Genomic DNA, 14078 nt, shown 5'->3' with positions numbered 1-14078 from the left:
TGGCATGCATGCCAAACTTGTTGCTTTAACTGTGAACATTGTTTTTGTTTGAAACCTTCACTGGAAAGGTGTTAAACAAGTCTACAAAAACTGTGAGAGGCATGCATAAAGAAATTTTTATTATCCTTGTGGCAATATTGGGCCTCAGAGCTTTCTGTACTTCTTTGAAAAGCTTGGCCCTATATGCCTCTCTAACACTAAAATATGGGAGAGGCCAATCCACTGAATTCCATGCCGAAAGGTCTTGTTTTCTTAACACACCATGTGTGTTAGCATTGTCCAGCACAACTGATAAAAATGATCAATAAAAAATATACCCGATTGAGCTAGCTCTATTGCACATCAACCTTGATATTGTTGTTCTTCTATCAATCCATGCAAAACATCTATAAATCCCAGAATACAATCGATGTTTTGCCATGTCTCATACGATGAAGGGTATAAATCTGAAATAAAATAACACAAGAATGTCAATAAGCAAAGAAAGAAAGCTTCATCTTAAAAATCCATACACCTCATAAAGAACAAAACCACAATAGAAAAATATACAATTAGGCCTGTGTTGCAGAAGATCATTTGGATAGTCTCGCAAGACAAGTTCTTTATGCATGTACACATGCTGAATCAAAACTTCTTTCACCGCTCTGGTGATTTTAAAATCTCGTACTCTTCCCTTCCATGTCTTCCCTTCAATGACGCCAAGAAAATGTTTTTTGTCTAGGGTCTCTTTCTTTTACTAGGTTGCATGAGCACCCATGCTCCTTTTGAAACACTAAACCTTTCCCAAGTTCCTTCCGTTTTGACTGTACTTGAATTCTCTACCGAAGAAATAGAAGAAGCAGGTCGATGGAGTAAGGATGTGTGGTATAATTCTGCCTTCATAGCATTATCATCCACAGAGCGTCTTCCACAAGAACGGCCATAGTTTTTATTCAACATGGAGACCTTGTGAATCTGTAACAACAGCAAAGTAATGTAAACAAGATAACAAAGTGAAGTTTCAAGAAAGAGAAAGTGGGCAGACAGACAGTTGACAAGAAACATCTTACTCTAAGCCAAACAGGATCAAGGGAGCAGTTTTGGAAAAGAAGAGGCTGCTGCACAATGAGGTAGTGGTGTAGAATGGTAGACCTTTCGAAGGAAAGGCAGCACAACATTTCAAAGTTCAAAGGAAGGTGGAAGCGGGAAGGCCCTTGTCAGAGAAAATGTCAGACTAGATTCTATCTTCATGTCCAAAGATCTTGTGAGAATAAAAAACCAATCTCCACATTAATGTAGCACGCTTGTACCTACATAAAGTATTGTTTCTTTTATCTATTTTCTCTTATTTTTTGTGAATTTCCAACGTTACGTTGGCCCTCTGTTGGTTGGTTGGTTGAGAGATTATTTTTCCAAACCGTAAAAGGGCCCAAAATAAGCTCCCTTTTTTCCTAATGAGCATTAGGCCTCTTATGAGCCTAAAGTGCCTAGTTAGCCACACAGCTTAAGTGAGTGTGAATACTTATGGCCATGTATATAAGTGAATATCTCTCATAATACAATAGACTCTCCCATTGTGCAATTGAGTCTTACTCAAGCTAATCCTCTTGCTAATCTATCTCCCTAATTCATGCTAGTGAGTGTGTGTGAGTAAAGTGAGGTGAGAGGAGGGACGAGGACTTGTAGTAGTGTAACGCAACGGTGTGACAACGCTCATGGGAGGCACGGTGGAATTGCTTCTCAAGGCCTTGTAGAGCTTGAAAACCTCAAGGGTTACAAGCTCGGCCATTGGAAAGATCCTCATGACAGTTGCGGTTCACCAAATAACCTCTTTTTTTGGATGTGTTTCAAGGAGGGTTAGGGTGAGCCATAATGTTTTGGATGTGTTTCAAGGAGGGTTAGGGTGAGCCATAACATTTTTGGCACCGCTGTCGGGGAGCCATCCCTTGGCTTTTTCCATCATTTTTCCTCTAATCTACACATAACCCATTGCCCATTATCTTGATTAATGGTTTCCCATGAAAAAGATGTGGATTTGATGGTGATTTAAGTGAGATTTGGTGTAGAATAACTCTCTTTTTTATTTTTTGAAAAGAATGCTTTTTGCTTAATTTTTAGATTAATTTGTTGCTTTTGTGGTTTTTCATGTTCTTAGGGCTTGCACATATTTTGTATTAGGCTTAGTTTGCATCCATTGCATCAAACAATGCAATAGAATGCAATTTTTAGTGAATGTTAGCTCTCTTTAGTGTTAAACATAGAACTAAGATCATTAATTTTAGTTTAATTGTGTGTTTGTTGTTGAAATTATTTGGATTAGAGTGTTAGAAAGCATTAGGAGTAGCTTAATCTTTCAAAAAAATTCTTAAAACTATTAATTAAAGAACCCTTGAATTTGACTAATTTCTCTTAATGGAGTGGTCTTTGTCTCATTAAGGGTGATTAATCTTGTTCAAGAGGTAAAAATTTTAGAAAATGTGTTAGTTGAGGTCTAAATTGATCATATGAGTAGTCGAAATTGGTGTTTTTGAGTGTTTTGAGAGCATCTAGATTCATTAAAACATCTAATCGTATCAATTTTTTCATCAATTGGAGAAATTTGACTCTCTTTGCTTAGGTTTGCCTTAAAAGAGGAGACCATAATTAAGAGTCTAATTAATCCTCTATTTTAGATTAATTTACACAATTGTTGGTGTACAAAGATTAGCATTCCCTTACTCTATCCAATGATGTGCTCAATTGTGTGAATTAATTAAGGATTAGTAGTTAATTAGAGTCTTTGATTAGTGTAAAAGAGGGAAAGATTAGTGAAAGGATTACTCCTTAATCACTTTTTTACATAACTCATTAAGGCTAATGAGCATTCAATGAGTAGATGCTCATGAGTTGTCAAATTGTCCATTTTGGAGGTCATTTATGAAGGGTGTAAGGGGTGTAAGGGGTGTCATTAAAAGGTTAACTTTTTTAATTCCCACTTACCTTTTTGGAAAAAATGTCCATATCCCTTTCATTTTAAATTCAAAAACTACTGCCCTCCAAAAAGAAAAATTCGTATTTTTCACTAGACTCACTAGACTCCAAAAAAAAAACCGCGAAAAAGAAATCACGTCCAAAAGGTTCACGTTTTCAAAAACCGCATGCCAAAATAAATAAATAAAATCACAGTGTGAAAAAAAATTTCACGTCAAAAGGTTCACGTTTTCGGGAACCGCGCGCCCAAAAAAAAATTCAAATTTAATATTCGATGAAGTTCGGTTTATGGCATGAAAATTTTAAGTTTCACGGCATTTAAAAAAATCGAATTTAATATCCTGTGAAGTTCAATACATGGTGTGAACCATTTTTTGCAATTTCACGAAACTAGAGTTCACGCGGGAAAAAAATGGCCTGTATCTCTTAATCCGTATATCCGATGAAGACCCTCTACGGCTCATCAAAAAGCTGATATCAATCTCTTCAACTTTGGATCCGGTCATCTGAAGTCAAAATCGACCATTTTGGCCTCCCACCTGCAGCCTCAAAATTTGACTCGAAAATCGAGGTAAAAAAGTCCAAAAACTACGAAAAATCATAAAAAACAACGCGAAAATGATGATGAGCTATATTCGGGTGGTTGCAAGATCAGGGTGCCCAGTTTTGTCCACTCAGGCACCCTGTAAACAGTAAAAAAACAGGCATTTGTTTACCTTTAGTGGCTAATCTCTCCTAGTAAATGAAGGAATTTCGTTTCAAGTTCTTTTGTTGGAACATCATATTCAAAGTTGGAAATATAGTTGCATAATTTGATTAATCATTAGATGGTCAAAAGTCCTCATTTTCTTAGGTACAAAGTCAATGTATACACCCTGTCCCAAATTTGAACTGATTCCATAAAATGCTAATATCTTTTACATATAAACTCATATGAGATTCCCATAATATGGAGCTTAACTTGATTTTTTGAGAATATTTTAAGATATTTATCTATTTTTTTTAAATATTTCAAGGTCTCTAAAGTGTTATAATATACGCCTCTTTTTGTACCCACAATAGCTACCACTTAAAATCCTCAATCTTGTAGATCAAAAGAGTGGGTAGATACTGAGACATTAGTAGAATGTGGTGGTTAGTAAAAATTGCAAATCCAATGGTTGGATTTTTAATGATCTCTTTTTCAAAATTCTTCCAGACTATCAGAAGGCCTGCAAATATTAATAATCTAATTAGTAAAATTACATTTTTGATGTGAATCATCTAAAACCTATAGGGAATAGTGTACTTGTAATGGTGCATCTATGGAAAAATAAATTGGATCACTCTATGTATGGAAAGATCATTTGTTTATCATTTCATCATATTTTTGATTAATTTTGATTAATTAGACTAATTTATATTAATTTAAGCTATATTAGGTTAATTTAAGGGCAAGCGTATTTTCTATTATTTGCTTGATCTAATTTTAAGTACCTTGCCCCTCAAAATTTGCTCTCCAAGCTATGTCCCAATCCAGCATAAACTGGATAAAACTGGATACCCTGATCTTGCAACAACCCATTCAGGCTACTTTTTGAAGGTCTAAAAAACGACAAAATCACAGACGACTTAGGGAAACAAAGTTGTAGTACTCTAAAAATACTACAACTCTTTCATACACAGTTTTTCAAATTTGCTTTTGAAACACCCTAAAAAACGTGCTGCAAAATAGAGAAAAAAAAATTCATCTTGAGACGGTCATGGAAAATAGGTTTTAGAACCTCCTCTTCCATCTGGAAAGTTACTAGCATACGCTTTTTCCAAAAAATTATAAGAGGTTCACGTGCGTGTATAGCACCTTAGCTAATTAGGGTGAACGGACACCCGTTTGATCTAACGAAGTGTACGCCAAGCCTCTTGAGAATGTAACGGGTTGTGGGAGAATATAATAAGAAAAAAAAAAGAACTGTGTTTGCTCATTAAGGAGCATTTAGGCACTTTGACATGGCCCACGATAGAGGGATTGCTCGGGATCACACAAGGACTGAACCCAATGGCTGCAATCTTTGAGAGCCATTGAGATCTATGCCACAAATTCACCTCCCAATACCATTGGTCATACTTATAACAAGCGTGTCATCACACGATTTACACTCCCTATCACTTCCATCCCATTGGGCTTTAGTCCCTTACCTAACATTCTCGCAAATCCTATAACTACCAATCCTTTCCTGGATGCCCACACCTTGGCCATACTGACTAGTCTAGGAAGAGAGGTGGCCTAAGGACTTAGTGAGTCTCTTCCAACAAAAGACTCACATAAGGCCTCAGTGATTCATACAGAAATACCGCTGCCGTAATGTACAAATTTCTAAAATTATGGCAAAATATGACGGAATAACAAACCCTGTAAGATTCCTCCCTCTAGGTTTTATGGTGTAAAGGTGTAAGAACCTCCCCTTCTGTTCTTGTAATTATTCCCCTCTCTGAAATAGAAGAAAGATATTGTTTTACCCTATTTTGGCCTAGAGAGAGAAAATATCTAGAGAGAGATAATCCAAAATTGAGATATCTTTGGATATAAAAATCCTCCTAGTGTCTAAAATGGATTCCTCTGAAACAAAAATTCAAAAATAACTTTCCAATGTGCAATTGGAATTAAGTGAAAATGTGTATAAAGGACCTTAGCCTAAGGGTCTAGATTTTTAAAAAATTTTGGATTATGGTTAAATTAAGGCTCCTATGGACCAATAGGATTAATCCAAGTGTTGGGATGAGATAAATCCAAAGAATAAAGAAAAATGTCCAAAAATGAGTAAATGCTCACATAAGATGAAGAGTTGACTGAGTACAAGGTTTATTAGTTAAAAACTATAAGATATTACTAAACAAATGAGATATTTTGGAACAATGATACATTTTCTCTCCTCTCTTGGATCAAACCAAATCAAAAAGGGAGCCAAAAGTTTTTAACTTATAGTTTTTAACTATAAGTTAAAAACTATAAGATATTACTAAACAAATGAGATATTTTGGAACAACGATACATTTTCTCTCCTCTCTTGGATCAAACCAAATCAAAAAGGGAGCCAAATTGATCCAAATCTTGTCCCAATTCAGCCAAACTGAAGCTGGAAAATTCTAGAACTTAGTTGGACTCAGTTAGTGGCCTCCCTCACCTATAAATAGACCCTCATTCTTTTGTATTTTCATCTTGGAGCTATACCATGCCAGTATTACATTAAAATACTCATATTTTCTATTATCCCTTAAAAATCCTCTACTTTTGGAGAGAGTGGAGCTTCTCTCTCTCTTCAACCATCCTTGGAGCTTTCCTCTCAACACACTAACCAATTGATTGGTTGGGGACTTATTCTAAGATAGAGAAGCAAGTAAAAACAAGAGGTAAGATGTAATTTCATGGTTTTTCTCTACTATTCTCAATGTTTTCACTTCTCAATCCCTCTCAAGCTTGAGAAGTTTCTAATTAAGTGTTTATAATGCAAATCAAGCTTTTCTTAAGAGTTGTAATAAATAATTAAGAAAAGTTTATCTTTATGCTTAATTTAGGATGTTTTTATGTATATCTCTCTCTCCCCAAAAGAATGTTCATTCCTATGACCAATTCTCTATTCAAATGATGCTTCTCGTTGATAAATTCTCAATTCAAATATCAAACTCTATGCTACTTAAGCTAGAGGTTAAAGAAATGGCTTTTAATGCTTATATGCTAATAAAATTATGATAAGCTTATGATTTAATTCCATAAATTGGATTTAGTTCTAAATGATAGTTATTCTATCATAATAGTATTACAAAGTCTTGTTCTTTTAAAATTTATTAAATTTATTAAAAATTATCAGTAATAGCAGCAGAGCTATGGCAAAATTTTTAGAAATTAATACATAGCTCATTTTTATGCATAATGTGAAAAGAGGACTTCCTACCATATTCTAGGATTAGTCATCCTATGCTAAAAGAATGATTTTCATCACATTCTTTGAAAACTAATTTTTAGCGTTTATGCATAAATAAATAATTAAGAAAAGAGATGATTTTGGTAATTTTATTTTTATACCAAAAGAGAAATTCCCATAATAATGGAGATCCAAGTAATTAAATGGAAAAAGAGAAATTTTGGTATATTAAAATAATAAATATTTTATTTAAAGAGAAATTTAAGATAAGTTTATTTAATGTATGAGAAAATTTAAATGAAAAGAGGAATTCCCATGACATTTGGAATTCAATCATTTAAATGGTAAAAGTGGAATTCATGGAATATTTGAATTAATGGATATTTTTATTTGAATTTAAAGAGAAATTTTAGATAAATTTATTTTATGTATGAGAAAATTTAAATGATAAAAGAGAAATTCCCATAACATTTGAAATTCAATCGATTAAATGCAAAAAGAGGAATTCCCATGATATTTGAGATCCAAGAAATTAAATAGAAAAAGAGAAATTTTTAGCATAATTCAAATTATGAGTATTTATCAAAAGTGGAATTTTGAGGATTATTGGAAAATATGGGTAGAATTGATTTTTGTAAATTCCATGAATCTTTTACTCAAAAAGAAGACTATTGAATATAATTCACTTGAGAAAATTGAGAAAGAATATGAAAATATCCATTGAGAAAAAGAACCTTTACCTAGGCCAAGCAATTGGCAGAAATATTAGAAAAGTCCCATCATCGGTATCAAAAATAGAAAATATTACTAAATGTGAATGAAGAGATGAGAATGAGATGTGAGGATATGGGAAAGGATGTGGATGTGGATGTAGATGTGAAAGGATGTGATGTGATGTAAACGGATGTGGATGTGGATGAGATGTGATGAGATGTGATGTGATGTGGATGTGAATGTGATGAGATGTGGATGAAATGTGATGTGATGTGAATATATGTGGATGTGAATGCGAATACATGGATGGATGTGGATAGACATGCATGTGGATGACAGGAGGGATGTGGATGAATGAGATGGAATGTGTATGGATGTGATGAGATATGGATGGATATGGATGTGATGTAATGTGGATGGAATGAATGAGATATGATGTGGATAGATGTGGATGTGATGTAATGTGGATAGAATGTATGTAATGAGATGAGAATGCAATGAATGTGATGGATGTGAATAGATGCGATGAGATGTGAATAGATGTGAATGTGATGACGTGATGCAAATAGATGTGAATGGATGTGAATTTGGATAGGTGTGAATGGATGAGATGTGATATGGACGTGATGTGAGTCGAGATAGATGTGAATGGATGAGATGCGATGTGAATTGGGATAGATGTGAATGGGTGAGATGTGATGTGATGTGAATCAAGATAGGTGTGAATGGATGAGATGTGATATGGATGTGATGTGATGTGATGTGAGTCGGGATAGTAGATGTGAATGGGTGAGATGTGATGTGAATGGATGTGATGTGAATCGGGAGAGATAGATGTGAATGGGTGAGATGTGATGTGATGTGAATTAGGATAGATGTGAATGGATGAGATGTGATGTGAATGGATGTGATGTGATGTGAATCGGGATAGATATGAATGGATGATATGTGATGTGAGTGAATGTGATGTAATGTGAATCAGGATAGATGTGAATGGATGTGATGTGATGTGATGTGAATCGGGATAAATGTGAATGGATGATATGTGATGTGAGTGAATGTGATGTAATGTGAATTGAGATAGATGTGAATGGATGTGATGTGATGAGATGTGAATCGGGATAGATGTGAATGGATGTGATGTGATATGATGTGAATCGGGATATGATGTAAATGGATGAGATGTGATGTGGATATGGATATGGGTAGATGTGAATGAATGAGATGTGATGTGAATGGATGGATGTGATGTGATGTGATGTGAATCGGGATAGATGTGAATGGATGAGATATGATGTAAATGGATGTGATGTGATGTGATGTGGATCGGGGTAGATGTGAATGGATGAGATGATATGTGAATGGATGTGATGTGATGTGATGTGGATATGGGTAGATGTGAATGGATGAGATGTGATGAGGATAGATGTGATGAGATGTAATATAATGTGATTGGATGAAGGAGGATGGGAATACATATGATTGGATGTGGATTAAACAATGTGAATTGATTTCGAAGAATGTGGAATAACGAGAAATGATGTGGAACAATGTGGAAAGATGAGAGTTCGTTAGAAACTGTATTTATGACTTGTTTTTAAATGACGGTTTTATGTTAAGAATGCTGGGGAAGCATTTTGACCATCTTGTGAATGAGGTGGTGGTGGAGACCTAAGTGATAAAGTTGCAACAGCTGACGGAGAGTCAATGGAGGACGTCTCATGTAGCAAGGTCGCGGCCGAGGTCTTGACCAGCCTTGGTTCAATTTAAATGGTGAGCTTCCGATATGGTGGATGAGGGACCAAGGAAACGGCCTATGATTGAAGTGCTAGGTGACCTGCGAAGGATCCTAGAGGGTGCTAACCATACGGTGCTCGGGCTCTGGGTCACCGAAGATACCCCACGAGTGTGTCGAGGAAGAAAAAAGGAACAAGGTGTTAGAGTTGTTTTCTGAACTTGGGCATGGATCTGGTTGATTGACCTTGCTGGTCCTCAACGGATGAGTCCATGTCTCTTTTATATGGATCTGTTGGTTGATCTTACTGATCTTCAAAAGGAGAGTCCATTTGGATTTTTAAAAGTGAATATATTTTCGGGTACTATGAGCTAGGAACTATTGAAAAGGCCCCTGAGTGAACAGGTGGTGAGCGTTCTGGTTGCTAATGATGCCATAGGTACACCGATGAAGGAATGATTGGACATATATTTTGGAGGATTATGATTAGTGATACTATGGTTTCATTAAAAGATTATTTTAAAGACAGCTTAATTTGTGAAAAAGGTAATTTCATATTGGGTGTGTAAGTGGTGTAAGTGGTGTGATTATCTTGAAGTTTCCACCATGAAGCACCGGCTAGGGAGCCTGGGAACTCTTTTCCCTGGTACCCGGGGCAAAACATAACCAAATTCCTAAATAATGGATCCTATCACTACAGTGGTTGGGCGGTTGGCTAACCCATGGGACTGGACTGATGGATCCCTAAAATGAGACTCAATTCTGTTATGGTACGATAGACGAAGCAAATCTCGGATAGTCCTTGTTCTGGAAAAGAATCAACGGATGTGCCTCTCGATGAGAAAAAAAGCGTTGGTCTCTATGATTCAAGTGCAAGACTTTTCCTTGACCTGACCATGTGACTTACGGGTTCGGTCGGTTTGAATTAGTTAAGACTATTGACTATGTTAGAATAAAAATATCTTGGAGGAATCGCCCGTGCTTTTCGGGTGAGGGAAGTTTTTCCAGGTTTGGTTTTGGAAGAACCGAGGGATTAGTCTCTTGTCCCGATATCCATGGGTGAGGCCTCGAGTGAGAGGCTCTGCCCTGTGTACAAAAGAAGTGCTACTTCTACTGCTAGCACCCCTGATTTCATTGCACGGAGGGGGCACAGATCTTTCAAACCTTGTTCAATTCATTCAAATGTTTGAAGAGAGATGTGAAGCCTTTGTAAATCCCAACTGCCCTACTAAGGTACATGCGTTGAACTTATGCTTAGAGGGAGCATCGCAATGATGCCGACGATCAAGACCAACTTCAAAACCTTGAAATCAGCCTTTATACATGGCTTTTCCAGACAAGTGATCAGTGGAGTGCAGTAACAGAACTCTATTCAGTGGAGCGTCAACCAAATGAATCCATTAGAGATTTTATCCTTAGAATTAAACTCTTGGACTCACATTGTGAGTCATGGAAAAAATTAAACGATATTCAATTGAAGAGATGTTTCATGATGGACTTGAAAAATAACATCTTACACAACTTGATCATTGTAACCAATCTGAAAACATTTGATCAATGTTGTAAAGAAGCAATACCTTTAGATGACAACATGCCATGTTCCAAGATTTCCCAAGACGTGTTGCTTCAATGCAACTTGTCTCACAAAATACAACTCTTAACATCTTAAGTGTACAAAACGGGCAATTGTCCACAGTGCCCTTGAATGTGCTTACACGTTTAGCCAAGGCACGAGAAACAGTCAAAAGGAACGCAAAAGATAATACCTCAACTTGGGTAGAAGAACATGCTTTAAAGCAGAACCCAAATGAAAAAGCAAAACCTTCTAAACCTAAGAAAAACAAGGAACAACAAACTATCGAAACCAAGGTCGAATTAAGAGACAAGGAAAAGGAGCCTATAGAGGACATAAACCCAAAAGGAGACATAAACACAAAAGATCCAAAAGCGATACAAGATGCAGAAGCATCCACCTCAAAGACCACCACACAAACCTCAACACCCATATGTGCGACACATGATACAAAAACCCAAAAGAAAATTCGATCTCGTCACATGGGTAAACATAATGAAAAACTCACAAACCAAAGAAAGTCATAGAATGAAACAAGTTCTAGTACATCACTAAGTGAGGATGAAACAAGTTCTTACTCTTCGCTCAGTGCACCACATAGACGAGTCAAGAAACTAGAATCCACCCAACCATCCCAAATGGATAATAATGATCACATGACGCAAAAAGCAAGCTCAGGAGAGCATGCTTAGCTTGGTTGAATGTCTTATAGGGTCACCGGTTGTGATTGAGCCTCATAATGCCAATCCTAAAACAGCAACCAAAACACAAAGCCTAGAGGAGTATCGCTTCCCCTTTCAAGAGGAAGACATACTCTCTGCAGAAGAGTCATTTGGAACAGATTGTATGAACTATATGCTTGAGAAAGCACGTGAAGAATTTGATAATTTTCTTATAAGATTAAAGCAGTCTCTCAAAACCTTATTCGGAGGAATGCTCTTTTCTAATGATAAAGCCAGTATCACATTAGCACACATGCACCTTTAAGAGCTCAACCTGAGTTATACCAAGACATAAAGAACTCCATAAAACAAGACTATGAGGATTCGCAACAAACAGACCTCATTAAGAGAGGGCCAAGTGTGCCAGTGTACGCATTGGGTACTCTTGAAAAAGTTGAAAGACAAAATGAGGATGAAAGTGAATGGGAGTATGACACAAAAACGGGATTTGAAGCCAAAACAATAACCGAAACACCCATGGTTCCTTTGGAAGATTCTATTATGGTATGGCTGGATTTTATGAACTCTAGGACAATAGCTATTTAGTATAAGTTTATTTAAAGTGGACAAGTTACATCACTTCACATTTGTTGGCAAGTGCGTCTCATTTCAGAATTGTCAAATGATACACAATGCAATCACTTGCACATACACCGCTCTCACATGCCTCAAAATGAGAGACATAGAAATTGGCTCTAATAATTGATTCACGTGCCTCAAAATGAGAGACGATAGAAATTGGCTTCAATAAGTGGCAATAGTAGTTATTGGGTCTTCCTCCACGCCGAGCAATTTCTTGAACTCGAAGAAGTCGACTCGACCGTCGCCGTTCTCGTCCACCCGCGCGATCATGTTCACGCAAGCCTGCAGCTCGCGCGCCTCCGGGAAGCCCAGGCAGCACAGCACGGACTGGAGCTCTGCAGGCGAGATGAAGCCGTTGCGGTCCTTGTCGAACACGTGGAAGGCGGCCCGGAGATCCCGGTCCACGTCCGCATGCAGATCAGACGTGCTGCCTTCTCCGTCGAATTGCTCCACGCAGCCGCAAGCAGACTCGTACAGCAGTACGAACTCCTCCTCGTCCAGGTGCCCCTCCGACTTGATGGTAGAATCGGCCAGCAGGGACTCGATGGATTCCTGGGTCTTGGAGATTCCCAGCTGCTCGAAGATCCTCCCCAGCTCTTGGATGCTCACTCTCCCGTCGCCGTTCTCATCGAACGTATTGAAAACTCTCTGCAGGGCTTGCCTCTCAGCTACCTCGACTCTATAGGAAGCTTCTTGGATGCTGGCCTTCACGGCATCCTCGCTATGCACAGAGCCAGGGCCTGTGCTAGAGCTGGGTGAATCCTCGCTGTTTGCATCAGAGCGAGGCGAGATCGCCGCCTTAGCAGCAGGTGACCGGGGGCTTACCACACAGTCATAGTGCCTCACCACATCGAGATGTGGCAAGGCGGCCTCCTCCTGCGCCACCATGAGCAATGATGCAAGGTTACCAACCGGCGCATTGACACAGGCTGCACTCATGGCTAGATCTATCTAGATTAATGTCGAATGTAGAATAATATATAGGAAATGTGAAATACTTGCAAATCCTTTGGCTCATGCACACCCTTTATAAAGTAGCCATGGCCAAGCGAAGGAAATTTCCTCGAAGTTTCTCACAAGGGGAGCCCGATTTTCTTGAGAGTTAGAACCGTGCATGTCTCTCTAAGGGAATCCTTGCTGTTGTGGTGTTTTTAATCCATACATGCTTTGCCGCATGAGAAGCCCAAGTAATTAAAAGCTCTAAGCTGCACCAAAGTGGGCCAAGCCAAGCATTCAGGCTTTCAGAAAAGTGGCGTCAATTATCGCAGAAGACAAAATGGCACATCACACGTAAAATCTCTTTCATGGTGTAGCTTCCATGCAGTTTCCCTTCATGGATTGTTACCGAGATGACGGAAAGCATGCACGCTACGTAAGTGCACGTAGTCACGATATAGCGGTCTCTCCAAGTAAGTGCACGTAGTGCACGTAGTACACGCTACGTAAGTGCAAGTAGTGCACGTAGTCACGGAATAGCGGTCTCTCCAAGTAGTTGTCCGGATAGCAGACACCAATTTTAGTCTCATATCTAGACCATGTTATTACTGGCTTCTTTTTTTTCTCCATATTTTAGGCGGCACCTTTTTTCTCTTTCTTTCTTTCTTTCCTTTTTTTTTAGAGAATAGTTAGTGAAATGAAATGTCATTGGGTAGATTAGAACCCACGACCTCCCTTTTGAGAGGCTCGGGAGGCTTACCACTCGGGCTAGTGCCTATTGACAGAATTTTGTTGCGAGAATAGTTACTGAAATGGAATGTCATTGGGTAGGTTCGAACCCACAACCTCCCTTTGAGAGGCCAGGCGGCTACCATGTGAGATTGTTAGGAAAGAAGTAAAAGAACCTTGGTGCAGATTATATTTGCACATCATGAAACAAACTAACCTTAGGTTATAACACTTTTTGT

General features: G+C 37.9%; 1 protein-coding gene across 1 annotated transcript; it reads right to left on the bottom strand.

The window, feature by feature from the left end:
• Positions 1 to 12321: 12321 nt before the first annotated feature.
• LOC147606407 (calmodulin-like protein 2) lies at positions 12322 to 13156 on the bottom strand. Its single transcript, XM_086792040.1, has one exon. The coding sequence runs from the start codon at positions 13111 to 13113 to the stop codon at positions 12337 to 12339; it is 777 nt and encodes a 258-aa protein (XP_086648166.1). The 5' UTR covers positions 13114 to 13156; the 3' UTR covers positions 12322 to 12336.
• Between the last annotated feature and the right edge of the window lie 922 nt (positions 13157 to 14078).

Source organism: Cibotium barometz, chromosome 57, assembly GCF_041138505.1.
Source record: "Cibotium barometz isolate CiBa-2024 chromosome 57, ASM4113850v1, whole genome shotgun sequence".
NCBI classification, from domain to species: domain Eukaryota; kingdom Viridiplantae; phylum Streptophyta; class Polypodiopsida; order Cyatheales; family Cibotiaceae; genus Cibotium; species Cibotium barometz.
This window is presented reverse-complemented; position numbering and strand designations above follow the sequence as displayed.

Coding starts and splice junctions, on each gene's coding strand:
- LOC147606407 (XM_086792040.1), bottom strand. CDS start 13,113: ATGAGTGCAGCCTGTGTCAATGCGCCGGTTGGTAACCTTGCATCATTG.